Source organism: Aspergillus clavatus, genomic scaffold, assembly GCF_000002715.2.
Source record: "Aspergillus clavatus NRRL 1 1099423829805 genomic scaffold, whole genome shotgun sequence".
Taxonomy (NCBI): Eukaryota; Fungi; Ascomycota; class Eurotiomycetes; order Eurotiales; family Aspergillaceae; genus Aspergillus; species Aspergillus clavatus.
This window is the reverse complement of record NW_001517094.1, coordinates 2,336,205-2,350,594: the sequence shown is the minus strand read 5'-3', so window position 1 is coordinate 2,350,594 and position 14,390 is coordinate 2,336,205. Positions and strand designations below refer to the sequence as shown.

At 53.1% G+C, this 14,390-nt stretch overlaps 4 protein-coding genes across 4 annotated transcripts, besides 9 other annotated features; 3 read left to right on the top strand and 1 right to left on the bottom strand.

Annotated features, from left to right (window-relative positions):
• Positions 1-573: 573 nt before the first annotated feature.
• Positions 574-3,919, bottom strand: ACLA_025870 (putative PAB1 binding protein (Pbp1); the record flags this gene model as incomplete). The annotated part of the gene is made up of 5 exons (XM_001269295.1): positions 574-782; positions 835-3,177; positions 3,240-3,513; positions 3,575-3,775; positions 3,830-3,919. 5 exons carry the CDS (start codon positions 3,917-3,919, stop codon positions 574-576), a joined length of 3,117 nt encoding a protein of 1,038 aa, XP_001269296.1.
• A 747-nt stretch (positions 3,920-4,666) lies between these two features.
• Positions 4,667-4,720: a microsatellite.
• A 142-nt stretch (positions 4,721-4,862) lies between these two features.
• Positions 4,863-4,899: a microsatellite.
• Positions 4,900-6,319: 1,420 nt separating this feature from the next.
• Positions 6,320-6,346: a microsatellite.
• Positions 6,321-6,346: a microsatellite.
• Positions 6,347-6,707: 361 nt separating this feature from the next.
• On the top strand, positions 6,708-9,972 carry ACLA_025860 (formin-mediated actin nucleation enhancer; the record flags this gene model as incomplete). Its single annotated transcript, XM_001269294.1, has 2 exons — positions 6,708-6,872; positions 6,961-9,972. The coding sequence occupies 2 exons, from the start codon at positions 6,708-6,710 to the stop codon at positions 9,970-9,972; spliced, it is 3,177 nt and encodes a 1,058-aa protein (XP_001269295.1).
• Positions 9,973-10,812: 840 nt separating this feature from the next.
• Positions 10,813-12,102, top strand: ACLA_025850 (putative GPI anchored protein; the record flags this gene model as incomplete). The annotated part of the gene is made up of 2 exons (XM_001269293.1): positions 10,813-11,418; positions 11,479-12,102. 2 exons carry the CDS (start codon positions 10,813-10,815, stop codon positions 12,100-12,102), a joined length of 1,230 nt encoding a protein of 409 aa, XP_001269294.1.
• A 445-nt stretch (positions 12,103-12,547) lies between these two features.
• ACLA_025840 (putative mitochondrial 2-oxodicarboxylate carrier protein) lies at positions 12,548-13,771 on the top strand (the record flags this gene model as incomplete). Its single annotated transcript, XM_001269292.1, has 5 exons — positions 12,548-12,622; positions 12,682-12,692; positions 12,770-12,799; positions 12,877-12,966; positions 13,060-13,771. 5 exons carry the CDS (start codon positions 12,548-12,550, stop codon positions 13,769-13,771), a joined length of 918 nt encoding a protein of 305 aa, XP_001269293.1.
• A 156-nt stretch (positions 13,772-13,927) lies between these two features.
• Positions 13,928-13,969: a microsatellite.
• Positions 13,929-13,969: a microsatellite.
• Positions 13,970-14,044: 75 nt separating this feature from the next.
• Positions 14,045-14,067: a microsatellite.
• A 205-nt stretch (positions 14,068-14,272) lies between these two features.
• Positions 14,273-14,303: a microsatellite.
• Positions 14,274-14,303: a microsatellite.
• Positions 14,304-14,390: the final 87 nt, after the last annotated feature.

Below are 14,390 nucleotides of genomic sequence, written 5' to 3'. Positions count from 1 at the left end.
TTGCAGGAGCCCTCTGCTCCCTGCAGCTGTAAAGAATAAAGGCAGCCGCAGGAAGACCTGGCCTGAATGATGAATGGACTCACCCGAGGCGGTCGATAGTTGTGTTCTTGAGCACGACCTCGTCGAGTCGTATACGGCCCGAGTTCAAGAGTTACTGGCATTCCCTATCCGTCTGTTTGGAATACTGAATAGATAAAGGGTCGCAAGAGAAACCATCAACAAGTTAACTATGTAATCGTTAGCATTTGTCAATTGCATCGTTGGCCGGATAAACACAAGACACTTACCACTATATGTGTCGATACCCGTTCACCTGAGGAATTAATTCGCCCTCTGAATGTTGCCAGCGTGAGAGGTAAACTTGAGAGGCGCAGACCTGTTTCTGAAACACATGGAGGAAGCGGGCTCATGCGAGGGAGACGGCAAAGATGCCACGAACGGACAGGGAAATCCCTGCATCAAGTGCCAGAGAAATTGGCACGCTCGAAGAGTAGTCTAGATGGCAGCAGCCTCTAGGAAGAACCAATCTAGCACGGCACAGTATCATGCACGTGGAGAAATTGTCGCCAGAGTTCATTTCACTTCATCTGCGGCCTCGGATGCTTGGGTGTTAGAAGGCACAGCTGAAGGAGGTTGGGATGGCATTTGAGGCGGCATCTGAGGCATCTGGTTGAAGCCGTTGCTTGGGTTTCGATGCTGGTGAGGCGGATAATGCTGGGACTGGTGAGGGCTGGACTGGAAATGCGGTTGCTGCTGGGGATAATTTCCGCGCACGGGAGGCACTGGAATGAAAGTTAGCAGATCTAGTTCAGATTTTCGCAAAAGATAACCTACTGTGACCCGGCTGTTGGCCAGCGTATACTGGTTGACCATGCTGTCCCGGGGACATGAACATCACGGGCTGGGGTGGCTGGCCTGGCTGAGAATTTTGATGCATCATCATTGGGGCGCCGCGACTAGGGCTAGGATACCCGCTATGTGGCTGTGGAGGAGCGTGTTGCGGGTATGCATGACCAGGGTTTGGGGAATACATCTGCATCTGAGGAGTGTAAGGGGTCATGCTTTGGGGGCCACTCATGTAAGGGCCACTGGAAGGTTGCTGGACCATCATGGGAGCACCCATTCCAGTCTGAGGATTGACAAACTGCGGTGCACCAGGGAAATGCCTCATGTGAGTGGGTTGCGGACCTCCCTGGTTGACATAGAATTGTGGCACAGGCTGCCCGAACGCAAGCTGGGCATGCGGGGCCATAGGCGACGGGTAGCCGTGCTGCATTCTCGGAGAGGGGAAGACTTGTGAGGTGGACGCAGACATCTGCATACGGTGATGGTCATCGAAATGGCCGGGACCTGCACCGTGATGCTGCTGCTGCGGATGCAGATTATGGGGGCCATGGGGAGGACCAGAGGCTGGAGGCATTCCTGGGGCCGTTTGCTGGAACTGGAACGGTATCTGGGCCTGGTGCGGAGCCTGAGGGTTGGAAGCCGAACGGCTTTGCGGGGAAATCGATGGCATGCCCGCAGGTTGTTTGAACATCTGCAAATAGGTCTTCTCCTCGTTGGCCGGTGAAACATCCCATGTGGGCAGGGTCTTGTAAGCCGGAGGAATGCCTCCATTGAAGTTATAGCTCTTATCGGATTGCTCTGCACTCTCCTTCTTCATACGCTTAATGGGGTTGAATTGGTCTTGAATTGATGGTCGCTCAGAGATAGGTCGGGGCTTCTTTGCGCCAAAGAAGATCGATGGGCTCGTGACGCGAGAGACAGAGCGGCCTCTGACGAACGGCGAAGAGCTGGAGGAGGCGCCCGGGGTAAAAGTGCTGGCGGCAGGGTTTGGCTTGAATTCCATGGCTCGCACATTGAACTTGGTCGAGGCCGCCGACATGGGGGTGTGCGTCTTGTTCGGGCTCGAAACAACTGACTGATCGCCCGCAGTGCCACTGGGAGGGACGCGAGCATCTGGAATAGGCAAGGGTGCGGGGACAGGAGCCATCACTCCTCCCTTTCGTTGTTGCAGATTATCGGCCAAACGGTGACTGAGCATACCGGTGCCTGGACGACCTGGATGCGTCCCTTGATGAGCGGGCCGTCCACCTGGTCCAGCATGGGGACCGGTAGGGGGGAAGGCTTGGCGACCGCGAGGATAAATGGAACGATCGGGCTGCGTTGGTGGTGCAACTGCTCCAGGGGCTCGAGGGGTCGGCTTCTGCTCAGGGGCGCTGGGAGATGGTTTCGTCGCCAGCTTTTCCTCAGCCTGGATTTGCGCCCTTTGGATGATTTCCTCCTGCTTCTGGGGGTCCTTGGCAAGAATTGGCACGAGATCCTTGGGGACAGGTGTCGCGAGCTTGAAATTCTTGGAGAATTTCATCAACTCGTTAAGCTTGACCGTGCGATCATAGGAGGCCTGGTTGCGGCGACGTTCCTGCAGCTTCAGCTTCTCACTGTTGGCAAACTGACGGAAATGGTCCAAGACTTCCGCCTCGACGTTGGCAGTCGCATTGTCTGCAGCAGGTCGTTTGGGAGCTGAGGGGATCGATGGAGCAGCCTTGACAGGCACCGGTTGTTGTTCCGCCTCCACGGGCTTTGTGGTTGGGGGAGTCGACTTTGGCTGAGTGGTAACTGGCTCTTTGGCCGGGGCCGGCGCTGCGATTGTGTCTTTCGAGACGGCATCCGCTCGTTTCAGGCTGGAGGGAGCTTCGGCCGTGGTGGTCGGTTGCGCAGCGGGTTGCCTGCGCGCCGGGGGAGTGTATTTATTCGGCTGACCTGAAACAAGAGGGGGGAAGTTCTTCTCGTCACGGCGAACACCACTGTATTTGTCTTCCTCATCCAATCCACTGTCGTCAACCGGTACAGTACCTCTTTCCTCACGTACGTGCGCATTATCAATCTCTGTACCTTCGATCTCACGAGCGATGCGCGCGGCCTCTGCCTCCTTCCGTTTGTATGCGGGGTCTGATCGATCGATGCGAGTGGTGTAGATATTCTCGTCATAGCTGCTAGTGGCGCCGAATAGTCTCTCGTTGGTCTCAAATTGATCCCACCCGGCCGAGGCGGCTGCGCTCTCGAGGGACATATCAATCTCCGTATCCGCTGCAGGCTCCCAGCGCTTGAGGGTTCGCTCGCGCATTGCAAAGTTTCCTGAGATATCGGTATCCGTCTTGAATGCAGCCGCAGCGCCTAAATCCCAGTTAGCGATATCACCTTGTTATCACGAAGATCAGTAAGGAACAATTGCCTACCATTAGACACCTTGGCGGTGATATCGGCGGTAGACACATTCGACACAGCGATATCTACCACATCTTTAACGTCAAAAGACATGCTGTGATCCGGTGCCGAGCCAAGAAAGGGGCTGACGGCATCGCTCGTCCCATTTGCGCGTTGCTGATCTTGTTTTGTTGGCCGCTGCGCCATTTTGAGAATGAAGGAAGAATCGTTGGGCTCAAGGGAGGAGGAAGAGAATATTCCAGTATACTTCTCTCCGCTTTTTGTGGTGATGGTAGCATTGAGGCCCTTGAGTGATAGTCAGCCTTGAATTTCCTGTAATTATATAAACGCGGGGCAACAAGCTTACAATGAAGCTAGTGAGGAGGAAAACAAGGCGGTCATGGGCATGGTTGTCCGGCGTGTTCGACTCTTTCGAAGTAGGATTGGAAGGGGCAGAAGCTTTGGAAGGCGGCATGTTTCCGTTGTGCTGTGCGTACGAAGATCTCTGGGTAATTGGATTCGTTCCTTGACCCCAGGCCTTGTGAGAATTGCTGCGTCTGCGCGATGGCTCGTTAGTCCACGGTGAGAAACGATGAAACGCAAAAGCTCATCCACGGCGAACTGTCAATTGAGCGGCATTGTGCTTTGCAAATGCTAAGGGAGGGGGCGCAGAGGAGACACAAATGACGGCGAGAAAAAGAGAAAGCACCATGAGATAGAAGCAAAATATACAGCCAATGAAACGCTCAAATGCGCAGGAGAAGGGGGAGTAGGCGAGATTCAAGTCAATCTGAGGAGACAAGCGGTGAAACAAAACATCATGGGAGTAAGTTGGTCTCCCATTGGAAACCGATGGGGCGCGATCAACGTAACGTACCTGGCACCGCCGTCAAAAGGGCTTCCGGACTGCCGCCGACCTCCATCAGACAACTTAGAGCTGGTGGTTCTCAACGAAGGTCTGCCAGTCGAGGTCTGCGAAGGCGTGTTCACTGCATTGCCTGATGCACTGTTGGCAGCTGGCACAGAATTGACGGTGGAAGCCATCGTCAGCCAGAAGCGAGCTTACGCCGTGGAACTTGACACGACGCAAGGCTCTAGGTAGAAAAGAAGGAAAGAGGCACGAAGCCACAGCACACTGGCTGCACTGGCAAGACGACGGAGAACAGCTGTCGGACTCTGAAAGACAGAGACGCGGGGAAAGAAACAGCAACAGACAAGGGGGGGAGGTGATTTAATGGCGGTGGTTTAAAAAACGAGAAGCATGAAGCTTCAATGGGAGCAATCCACAAAGAAGAGAAGGAGGGAGGAAGGAAATGCCAGATGGGAGAAAAGCGGAGGGGAAGGAGGGGAGTAGTGGAATGGATGATGGTTGAAGGCTGAAGGTCGATTGATGGTTGATGGTTGATGGCGGTTGGTGTGTCTAGACGAAGGGAGGTGAGCTTACACAGTAGGTGGTTTAGGTAAGGTATGGTAAGGTATGGTAATATATGGTAATGCATTGTATGTATAGTATTATGTACCTTACCTATCTGCTGAAGTACCTACGGATTACATAGGTAAGGTAGTGGTGAATGGTGATATTTGACGGTATTGCATTGTATCTGGTGGTAATGGTATGCAGTAGCACAGCACCAGCACCAGCACCAGCAGAAATAAAAGAAAAGAAAAGAAAAAGAAAAAGAAAAAGAAAAAATCCAGTCAAGGCGTGCTAGTGGGTGCTTTACAGCGGTGCGCCTTTTGTTAGTTTCTAGTCTCTACGATCCACTGCAAGCTGGTGAGGCTCCAAGTCACCAGGTGGTTTAGTTTAGGAGTCCAAAAATGTCAATGATGAGGGTGAGGCGATGACGACGAAGCTCCGGGGTTGTATCAAGAGGCGTAAGGGAAATACGATGGATATCGACAGGAGTAGTGCATACTTAATAGCAGAGAGACCCTTGGTTAGAAGCTCTGCTTGACCCAGGCAAAAAACGAAAATATCGATGTGTTACAGTGGAGACGGATGGATGGCATTTGTATGGACTATGGACTAACTTCAGTACTCCTACTGGACCCTCAGCCTATCTACGCAGTACGCAGTGCTCTGTCAGCGTAGACAATGGGATTATCAGAATCATCTCTTCGATCTCTCAATCTTCATGGAATTTATTATTTCTTTCCTTTTCTTTGTTTTTTCTTGTTTTTCTTGCAAGTCCAGCGATGCTTCTTGAAAGATTTCTGCTCTCTTTGCCCTGGATCAAAATGCCGGATGTAGGAAGGGGAAGAGTGTGTGCTCACCTCGCTACTGCAGCCAGCACATATTAGAGATCCACTTGTCTCTTCAAGTAATTTCGCATTTTTGATGCAGTTCAATCAATCAAGATTCGATAGAGGCACGGAATAGACACATATTGTCTGGGAAATGTATGGTATCCTCGAGTGACGTGTAGCCTACATACAATCGGAGCTCAGAATCTGTCTCCATACCCAATGCCACTTTTGATATATGTAAATCTGCTTTCACCATCTTCAGATCATTCAGGTACGGAATGACAGTTGCATGTGGAATTTAAATTCCAGAACATGCATGGTAGATACATACTGATCCACATGAAGCTACATATGTCCGCCCAGCATGCTCCAATATCGAAGCGAAATCATCCTCTTCGTCACTTCTTGGGCTATCTGATGAGCAGCAGCTGAATTTTCCGAACATCAGGCACGCTGACCTCACGGATCTCCGACAGGATCTTCTATGAAACGAGTTCCGATCAAGTGAGAACCTTGGAATTCCTTCTGGTTTGCTTGATTTTATCATCATCCTTTCTACCTAGTTTGTATGAAGAAAGGCGGAGGCTGGGGGACTGAAAGTGTATGAATAGTTGGACACCTTAGGCCTTTCCCCCCCCGCTACACAGGGGATCAGCGGCCTCAGGCGAGGTTCATGCCTTGAAAAGCGCCTAACTGTACAGTAGAGGACACACTGTCTGAGAGTGTCCTTAGTCTATCAAGCTAATAATAATCACGATAATCATATTAAAATGTCTCCATAACCAAGACTGACTGCCCAAGGCGATCAGCACAGTCTAATTCCACCATACAGACTCTGCGCCCCGAGAGGAGGTTGGTCTCTCTCTGTGTGTGTGTGTGTGTGTGTGTGTGTCTATACTGTCGGGTGCTCACTGTTCTGCTTTTAGTCTTTTAGATCAACTCTGAGGCTGTTCTGTCTTGAGTATTCTAAATACAGCAATAATACTCCCGTGGTCATCTTCATCCTCCCTCCCACTCTTCCTCTTCCTCGACTTCTTCTTCTTCCTTCAATCATTAACATTCTCATCTACAGAATTGCCCGGTGTCTCGCTCTCCCTTCCTCCCTTGCCCTTATCAGCAGTGATTCATTTCCTCCCCCCCTTCTCTTCTGTTCCAGATCCCTGCATCTCCCCTCTCCCCCTCTCTGGATCATTTATTACCAACCCATTTCGTTGTTATTAGAGGGAAGGACTCCCTCTGTATTTCTTTCCCACATGCAATCCGCTCCAAGCGGCTCGTCTCGCTCTCAGCGAAGTCCTTCGGCTCAACACATTGCTGCCGGGTCTGCAGGCAGTGTCGACTCCGCCATGACTTCGCAGTCATCCGCACCACGCAGTTCCTCGAGTTCAGGTAGATCTCAGTCCTCGAGAGCAGTTGTGGTAAGTCTAGTCTCGTTACAGCCGTAGTGGTCCGCCACTTGGGGTTCTATTTCCGTCTGACCGTCGCTCTCTCTCTCCGCGCGCACAGCCCGATAGGCAAATCTCGCAGATCGAGAAAAGTGTCACTCACCTTCTTGTCGCTACAAAACAACTGTTAGAGACGTTGACCCAGTGGTCCCGGAGACAAGCATCCGAGAACGAAGTATCAGATGTCTACGTTCGGCTAGGATACGAATTCAACCTTGCCTGCCGTGCTTTCAACGCTATTGGGGTCGACACCTCCGACCTAGGCCCCGTACCAGACCTTCTCCGCACGATCCTCGAAGATACCCTAAGCCAGGATGCTTCTCCCCAGAGCCTCGATCGATATCTCCCTCGCATTCGTGACATCATCATCAATCTTCTCCATGGCCTCAAGAAGAAGCAGGCTCGTTTACGTTCGCGGCAGCAGAAGGAGGAAAGCCGACCCTTGCCAGGCCGGCAAGCCAGTGCAGGCAGTGCAGCCATAAATCAAATGTATGAGGAAGCCGCGGCCTCGGTTACGTCGCCAAAGCGGCCGAATGGTCGACGTTATGGAAGTAATGGGTCCCTCGAGGAGCAGTCGGGCGGAGGTCACGTCTCACCCACTGCGCAATCCGCCAACGAGTCGCGAGGTGCTAGTTACTCGGAGCGAGAAGCGTCCAGGAGGGAAGCTCAGCAGATTCTGTCCCAGCCGTCTCAATCTGATCCCGACACAGTGCCCAGGGTGGCCATGCCTTTGCCAGACTTCTCTGGATACCCCACTCCACCACCTCCCCCACCGCCTCCCAAACAGGACGACGCCTTGGGTGCTCTTCAAAGAAGCGGGGAATTGGAACGACGGGCCTCCCGAAGATTTTCCGCGTATCAAATACAGAAGCATCTGGGCGCGTCGACGAACGGTGTCCCTGTACTGCCAACTCAAAATTCTCCCGTACCCAATCGTGGGCGGGACGTTCGTGAATCTTTAAATGCTGTACGCTTGCGCGGTTCTTACGTTCATGGGAGACGACGGTCGACGAACCGTCCGCACGACGCTGCAACCCCGAGCAAATCTACCAAACCACTTCCATCTTCTAATCTCGCCCACAGCAGCGAGGACGAGCCCGTCAAGGCCCGCACCACTCCACCTGCAGATTCTCATGCCGATGGCCCTGTCGCCTCACAAGCACGCCCGGATAAACCGCAACAACGTCTTGAGGGTACCACACCAAGCAGCCCCACGGTCGCCCAGCGACAGCCCACGCTTCCCCGGCCCATCGAAGAACCGTCTTTGGCAGAGGCTTTTGAGCCCTCTAAAGAGTCTATTCCGCCCAGTGAAGGCGCGAGTCCGGGGACGCCAGGCTCTGTAAATCGACATACTTCTACCGGTGTGTCGACGCCGCCACGGACCTCGCAGTTTGGCTCTGAGCAAGCATCTCCAGGGAAGGAGCTCACATTATTCCTGCAGTACAAAAGCAAGATCAAGAAATATGTCCTCCCGGAAGGATATAGTGGCTTGACTATTGGGAGATTACAGCTCGCATTCATCGAGAAGTTTGCTTGGAACACGCACAATAATGGAGCTGATCTGCCAGAGATTTACATCCAAGATCCCATCTCGGGCGTTCGGCATGAGTTGGAGGACCTCAGTGATGTCAAAGACCGATCTGTGCTTGTGTTGAACGTGGATATACTTGACGAAGTCAAGAAACACTTTGATGACGAGCTTGGTGGAGTCCGTCGAATGATCGAGGGCGTCAAGGGCTCCCTAGAAGGACAAGAAACCATAATTCAACGCGTGTCAGACCGTCAACTTGAAGCAGCAAAGGAGATAGCACGCTTGGCCGCCGCGCCTCCCGTGTCCATTTCTTCTCCTTCTCAGGCAGGCACAGCGCGCACGGGTCCAATCATTGGTAGTGGCAGCCAACTTGCCGAGCTTCAGAGCTTGAAGCGTGACCTTGCTGTGCTGCGGCAGACGTACTCCAGCTTTTCTTCGGATATCGCAAGCTCGATGACCGCGATCCGTACCAAGGCGAACAGTGTCAAGTCTGCGGCGGTGGATATATCCGTGCCGTCCTACGAGGGAGATGCCGGCCGTAGCCGTGTCAACTCTGGCAAGAAAGAGCTTGCGGACGAGTCAGAACGGCTTGTTGGACGCGTGGATGATCTCCAGGATCTGGTGGAAGATCTACGCAAAGATGTGGTGTCGAGAGGCGTCCGACCACTTCCCAGGCAGCTCGAGAGCGTGAGCAAGGAGATTAGCGCCGTCACCAAGGAGGTGAAGAAGATGCAAGACTTCCTGAAGCGGGAGAAACCGGTCTGGACGAAGATTTGGGAAAAAGAGCTGCAGCTGGTCTGTGAGGAACGTGATCAGCTCACGATGCAGGAGGATCTGGCTGCGGACCTGGAGGATGATCTTGAGAAGGCTGCTCAGACTTTCGCTCTGGTTGAGCAGGCAACGAAGCAGCAGTCGTTGCAGCAAAACGCTAATGGCGGTGTTCCCTTGCGAAACACCTCGCGAAATGTGGGGAGTGGCCCCGCCATTGACCCCATGAAGGCCAAGGATGGTGTCCTGGGCGAAGTTCGCGCGCTGCAGCCCAACCACGAGTCTCGACTTGAAGCGATTGAGAGGGCAGAGAAGGCTCGGCAGAGGGAGCTGGAGAACCGTCGAATCGGGCTGTTCCAGAAGGAGCTCGGAGCATTCGTTGAAGAGGGCAAGTTGAAGAAGAGCGGCGGAGTTGAAGAGGCCGAAAGACAACGCCGGGTCAAAGACGACCGCATTCGCAAAGAGGTTTGGGAGAGACAACAAGCCCGGGCAGCCGAATTAGAAAAAGCCGAAGCAGAGTCGGCGGCAGCAACGGCGGCATCTGCGGCAGACGAGTCCGAGGAGCCCGGCGAAGCTGAATTTTCTACGGCCAAAGAATCTGCAGAAGCTACTGATAAGACTGCGGAAGACGGAGAATCCCCGGCCAGGGATGAGGCGAGATCATCATCTACAGAGCCGACTCCAGCAGAAGACGAAACGGAGCCCAAGCGGGAGGATACAAAAGAGGATGATTCGGCGACAAACAAAGACCCAAGAGATTCGGCAGCGTCCTAAGAATTGTCGCTCATCTGTTAGTTACCTCTGTTGATGCTCTCAGCTTCCGCTGAAGGAGCATCGCTCCCTTCGTACCCACAACATTCACTTTTTCTTTCCTTTGTTATTCTATCCATTTTGCTCTACTCAGCGCCCGCTCATTGCGAAATCTTTGGTCTGATTTCTGTTCTTAGAGTCACCTTGGGTTCCTTTTTTCTTTTGACTAGCATTATTTTGTTTGAGAGAGTGGGCATTGCATGTTGCCGACGATACCCTGCCACGATGTGGCCTGTTATGACACTTGAGATGATACCATCGCCATTGTTCTTTTTTTTTTTTTGCCAGAGAGCAGCTGTATGTATTTCCTAGGTAGCTAGGACGCCAGGCACCAATATTCTGCATTGATGAGTGACCTGTAGACTGTAGGCTGTAGCCCATTGTTGTCCTCGATGTGTTTCTGGAGCGGTGAGCAATAATACCAGCAGAACCTGGTGATTTCCCCAGCCACACAATTGTTTGTCAACGCGAGGAGCTTCACTTAATATGAGCTGCAAGTTGCTTCATTTTTTCTTTTCTTTTTCTTTTCTCTGATAAATTTTGATAGCTTTTGGGCGACTACATTCAGGGAATAACATTGGGTAGAGTGTACAAAGCACTAACGAGGTGGCTGTTGCTGGTCGGAGACGCTGAGCTTATCGATCGATCGATAAGGCATATATTTACCCGGTGGTTGGATAAAAAGCCGTCTAGCAGGGTCGGACAGAAGACTGCAAGTTGCTTCCATAGCTTTTCATTCTCTTTGATTCCTACTGACGGCCTAAAGGTTTGTTTCAGGCCAAGGGCTCCCGAAATACAATCTCCATGTTGCTCGCTCCTGTCCTAGCTTGGGCTCTCACGCCCAGCTTGGTCGCAGCATATGCCTTCTCAGCCAATGGCAGCTCAGCACAGACGCAAGGTATACAAGCTGTGTCCCAGTGTCGTCCCGACCCCGGGGGCCAAGAGCTCGCGCGGGGGAGTCTCCGCGGGGTGAAGAAGATGCCAGCCGACGAAGGAGAGAAGTTCCTATTCGATTATTGGGACTATGATGGCATCGGAGCGGGGGATCTGACGGTCCCGGACTGCAGCGGTGGCTTGCGGGGCTCTGGGGAAAGTGAGACTAAGCCCCGGTCGTACCCTCTACGGGCCTCGCTGCCAGTGTCGACGTTAGCAGATCCGGGCTTCACGCCGCTCTTGCGGCGTGATTTTAAGTGCCCGAGTGGCACGCTGGCGTGTACGGCGATCAACCGCCCGGAGAGCTGCTGTGGCACAGGAGATACCTGCCAGCTGATCCAGGACACGGGGCTGGGGGATGTCGGGTGCTGTCCGCAGGGCCAGACCTGCTCCGGGGCCATTGGGTCTTGTCAGCAAGGGTACACGAGCTGTCCGGCGTCGCTAGGGGGTGGCTGCTGTATCCCTGGGTATGAGTGTGTTAGTGGAGGCTGTAAGTCCTGAGAAAAGTAGTGTGAGAGTTGGATGGTCGATGCTGAGTCTTGTCCAGGTGCCTACGTCTACACAGTGACGATAACCTTGAGCTCCACCGTGATAGTCTCCACAGCGACGCGGATTGTGCCCCCGCAGACTACTCAGGCCTCAACCAGCAGTAGCAGTAGTAGTACCAGCAGTACTAGCAGCGGGACTACAGGCGAACCCGTGCCCCCAGCTCCTCCGGCGCGACCAACCAGTCTATCCACCGAAACAACGTCGCAGACCAGCCAGACCGAGTCCCTCTGCCCGACCGGGTTTTATGCGTGCTCCGCCTTCTATCAGGGGGGCTGCTGCCGCACCGGACGAGACTGCGACACCACGTCCTGCCCGGTCAGAGCGTCGTCGACCATCACCTCAAACGACAGGACCATTGTGGTTCCGGCGCAGACGACCGGCGCGGTGAGCGGGACGGGACGATGCGCCAGCGGTTGGTTCAGCTGTGCGGACACGGTGGGTGGAGGATGCTGTCCGAGTGGGTTCGCATGTGGTTCGAGCTGTACGACTGTCGCGAGTGCCTCTGCAACGGGAACGGTGGCCAAGAGCGCGCCCGACAGTGCAGGGAGTCGATTGTCGGGGAGAACGACATGGAGAGTTGTTCTAGGGATGACATGGATGCTCTGGATTTAATGATGACCAGGATGAGATGACGACGTGAGAATGATGCCCATGACCCCCTCCCTCTTGTTATATACCTGTATAATGATGTGATCTTAATCAAATCGGGATAAAGTGCCCATGCAAGCGGAAAATCAAAAATGCACGCAGCAGACCCCGTGGGGCGGTGTCCGTGTCTCCCTGAGGGCGGCACGTGGGGCCAGCGAATATTACCCGATCGGGAGGCTGGCCGGTGAGCAGCACCGAGACTCTCCGACACCGCAAAACCTCATCCCATTCCCTCTCTGTCCATTCTTCTCGTTTTCTTTCCTTTCTGTCTCTCTCTCTCAGCTGGTGTTGGTTTTGTTGCTTCATATCATTTGCCGTTTGAACGCTCCCTGCCTACTTGGAATCCCTCCTTGTGGCCTGTTTCAATTTTGTTTATCTCGCTCTTCCCCCGGATAATCACTTGCCCACCATGTCGTCCAATGCCCAGCAGCCTCTTCCCTTTGGCTACCAGTTCATGGCTGGTGCCGTCGCCGGTGTATCAGAGGTATGTTCTTGTCTGAATCGTGGCTATGTTGCTCGGAGTCTAATTGAAATTGCCTCCAGATTCTTGTTATGTATGCAAATGGCCCCGGTCAACCCATACCCATACTCGACCGAGTCCACTAACGAATGCGCCTCGCTATACTCCCAGGTACCCATTAGATGTGGTCAAGACACGAGTGTAAGTGCAGGATGTCTCCGGGGATGTCGATGGGAGGATATTCTCAGAACTGACCATTTGTGGGAATTCGTCCACAGTCAACTGCAATCCAACGTGGCCACTACCGCAGCAGAGGAGAGATACAATGGCATGTTCGACTGCTTCCGCAAGATCATCAAGAATGAGGGGTGAGTTGTATACGCGCAGGATCATCAATGTCGGGTCTTTTTAGACCTTTAGAGGAAACTGGCCTGCTAACGCGGGGGCAACCCCGCTTGTAGATTCTCCCGTCTATACCGCGGTATCTCCGCGCCCATCCTGATGGAGGCGCCCAAGCGCGCGACCAAGTTCGCCGCCAACGACAGCTGGGGCTCGTTCTACCGGAACCTGTTCGGCGTGGAGAAGCAGACGCAGTCGCTGGCGGTGCTGACGGGCGCGACCGCCGGCGCCACCGAGTCCTTCGTGGTGGTCCCCTTTGAGCTGGTGAAGATCCGCCTGCAGGACCGCGCGTCGGCCGGCAAGTACAACGGCATGCTGGACGTGGTGCGCAAGATCGTCGCCAGCGAAGGCCCGCTGGCGCTGTACAACGGCCTCGAGTCGACGCTGTGGCGCCACATCCTCTGGAATGGCGGCTACTTCGGCTGCATCTTCCAGGTGCGCGCCCAGCTGCCCCCCGTCGAGCCTGGCAACAAGTCCCAGCAGACCCGCAACGACCTCATCGCCGGTACCATCGGAGGTATCGCCGGTACCATCCTCAACACCCCCATGGACGTCGTCAAGTCCCGCATCCAGAACTCCCCCCGCGTCCCCGGCCAGGTGCCCAAGTACAACTGGGCCTGGCCCGCGCTCGGCACCGTCATGAAGGAGGAGGGCTTCGCCGCTCTCTACAAGGGCTTCATTCCTAAGGTGCTCCGTCTCGGCCCCGGAGGTGGTATCCTGCTCGTTGTCTTCACTGGTGTGATGGATTTCTTCCGTAAGATGCGCGACCAGTAGAGTTCTTTGTTTTTCCGGGCGGCGGGGGTGGAGTGTGTGTTTTATGGATAGCATGATACCTCAAAATTCAAGATCTAGATCAAATATCCGAACCAATTCTGCATTTATTTCTCAATCACAATCATATCAACAAACTTCGAATGCTTACTCAAGACATAGTAGTAGTAGTAGTAGTAGTAGTAGTAGTAATAGTAGTAGACTCAAAAGGAGCTATTCCAAATGGGAAAGTGATCAATCCAATTCATGAAACCGCCCCCGATCAAAAGTAGATGGAAAAAAAAAAAAAAAAAAAAAAACACAGGTGAGACAATTAAGACAGAGATCGAGGGGACAAAGTAACTCTCAAAGTACACAAAGCGCAGCGACAATACATGTGGGGAAGTCGTGTAAATTAAAAAAAAAAAGTCCATGCAGAGATTCAACAAATCGCATCCGAAAAAAAAAAAAAAAAGGCAAAAGGCAAAAGGAAACACACAGACGAACCGTGTATGGAACGATGGGAAAAAAAAAAAAAAAAAAAAAAAAAAAAAAACAACAGGAAATAGGGTATCGATATAGATGTAAAAGCACGAGAAGCTGCTAGCAAGAAACAACAAAAAACATTCATACACATGGTGCA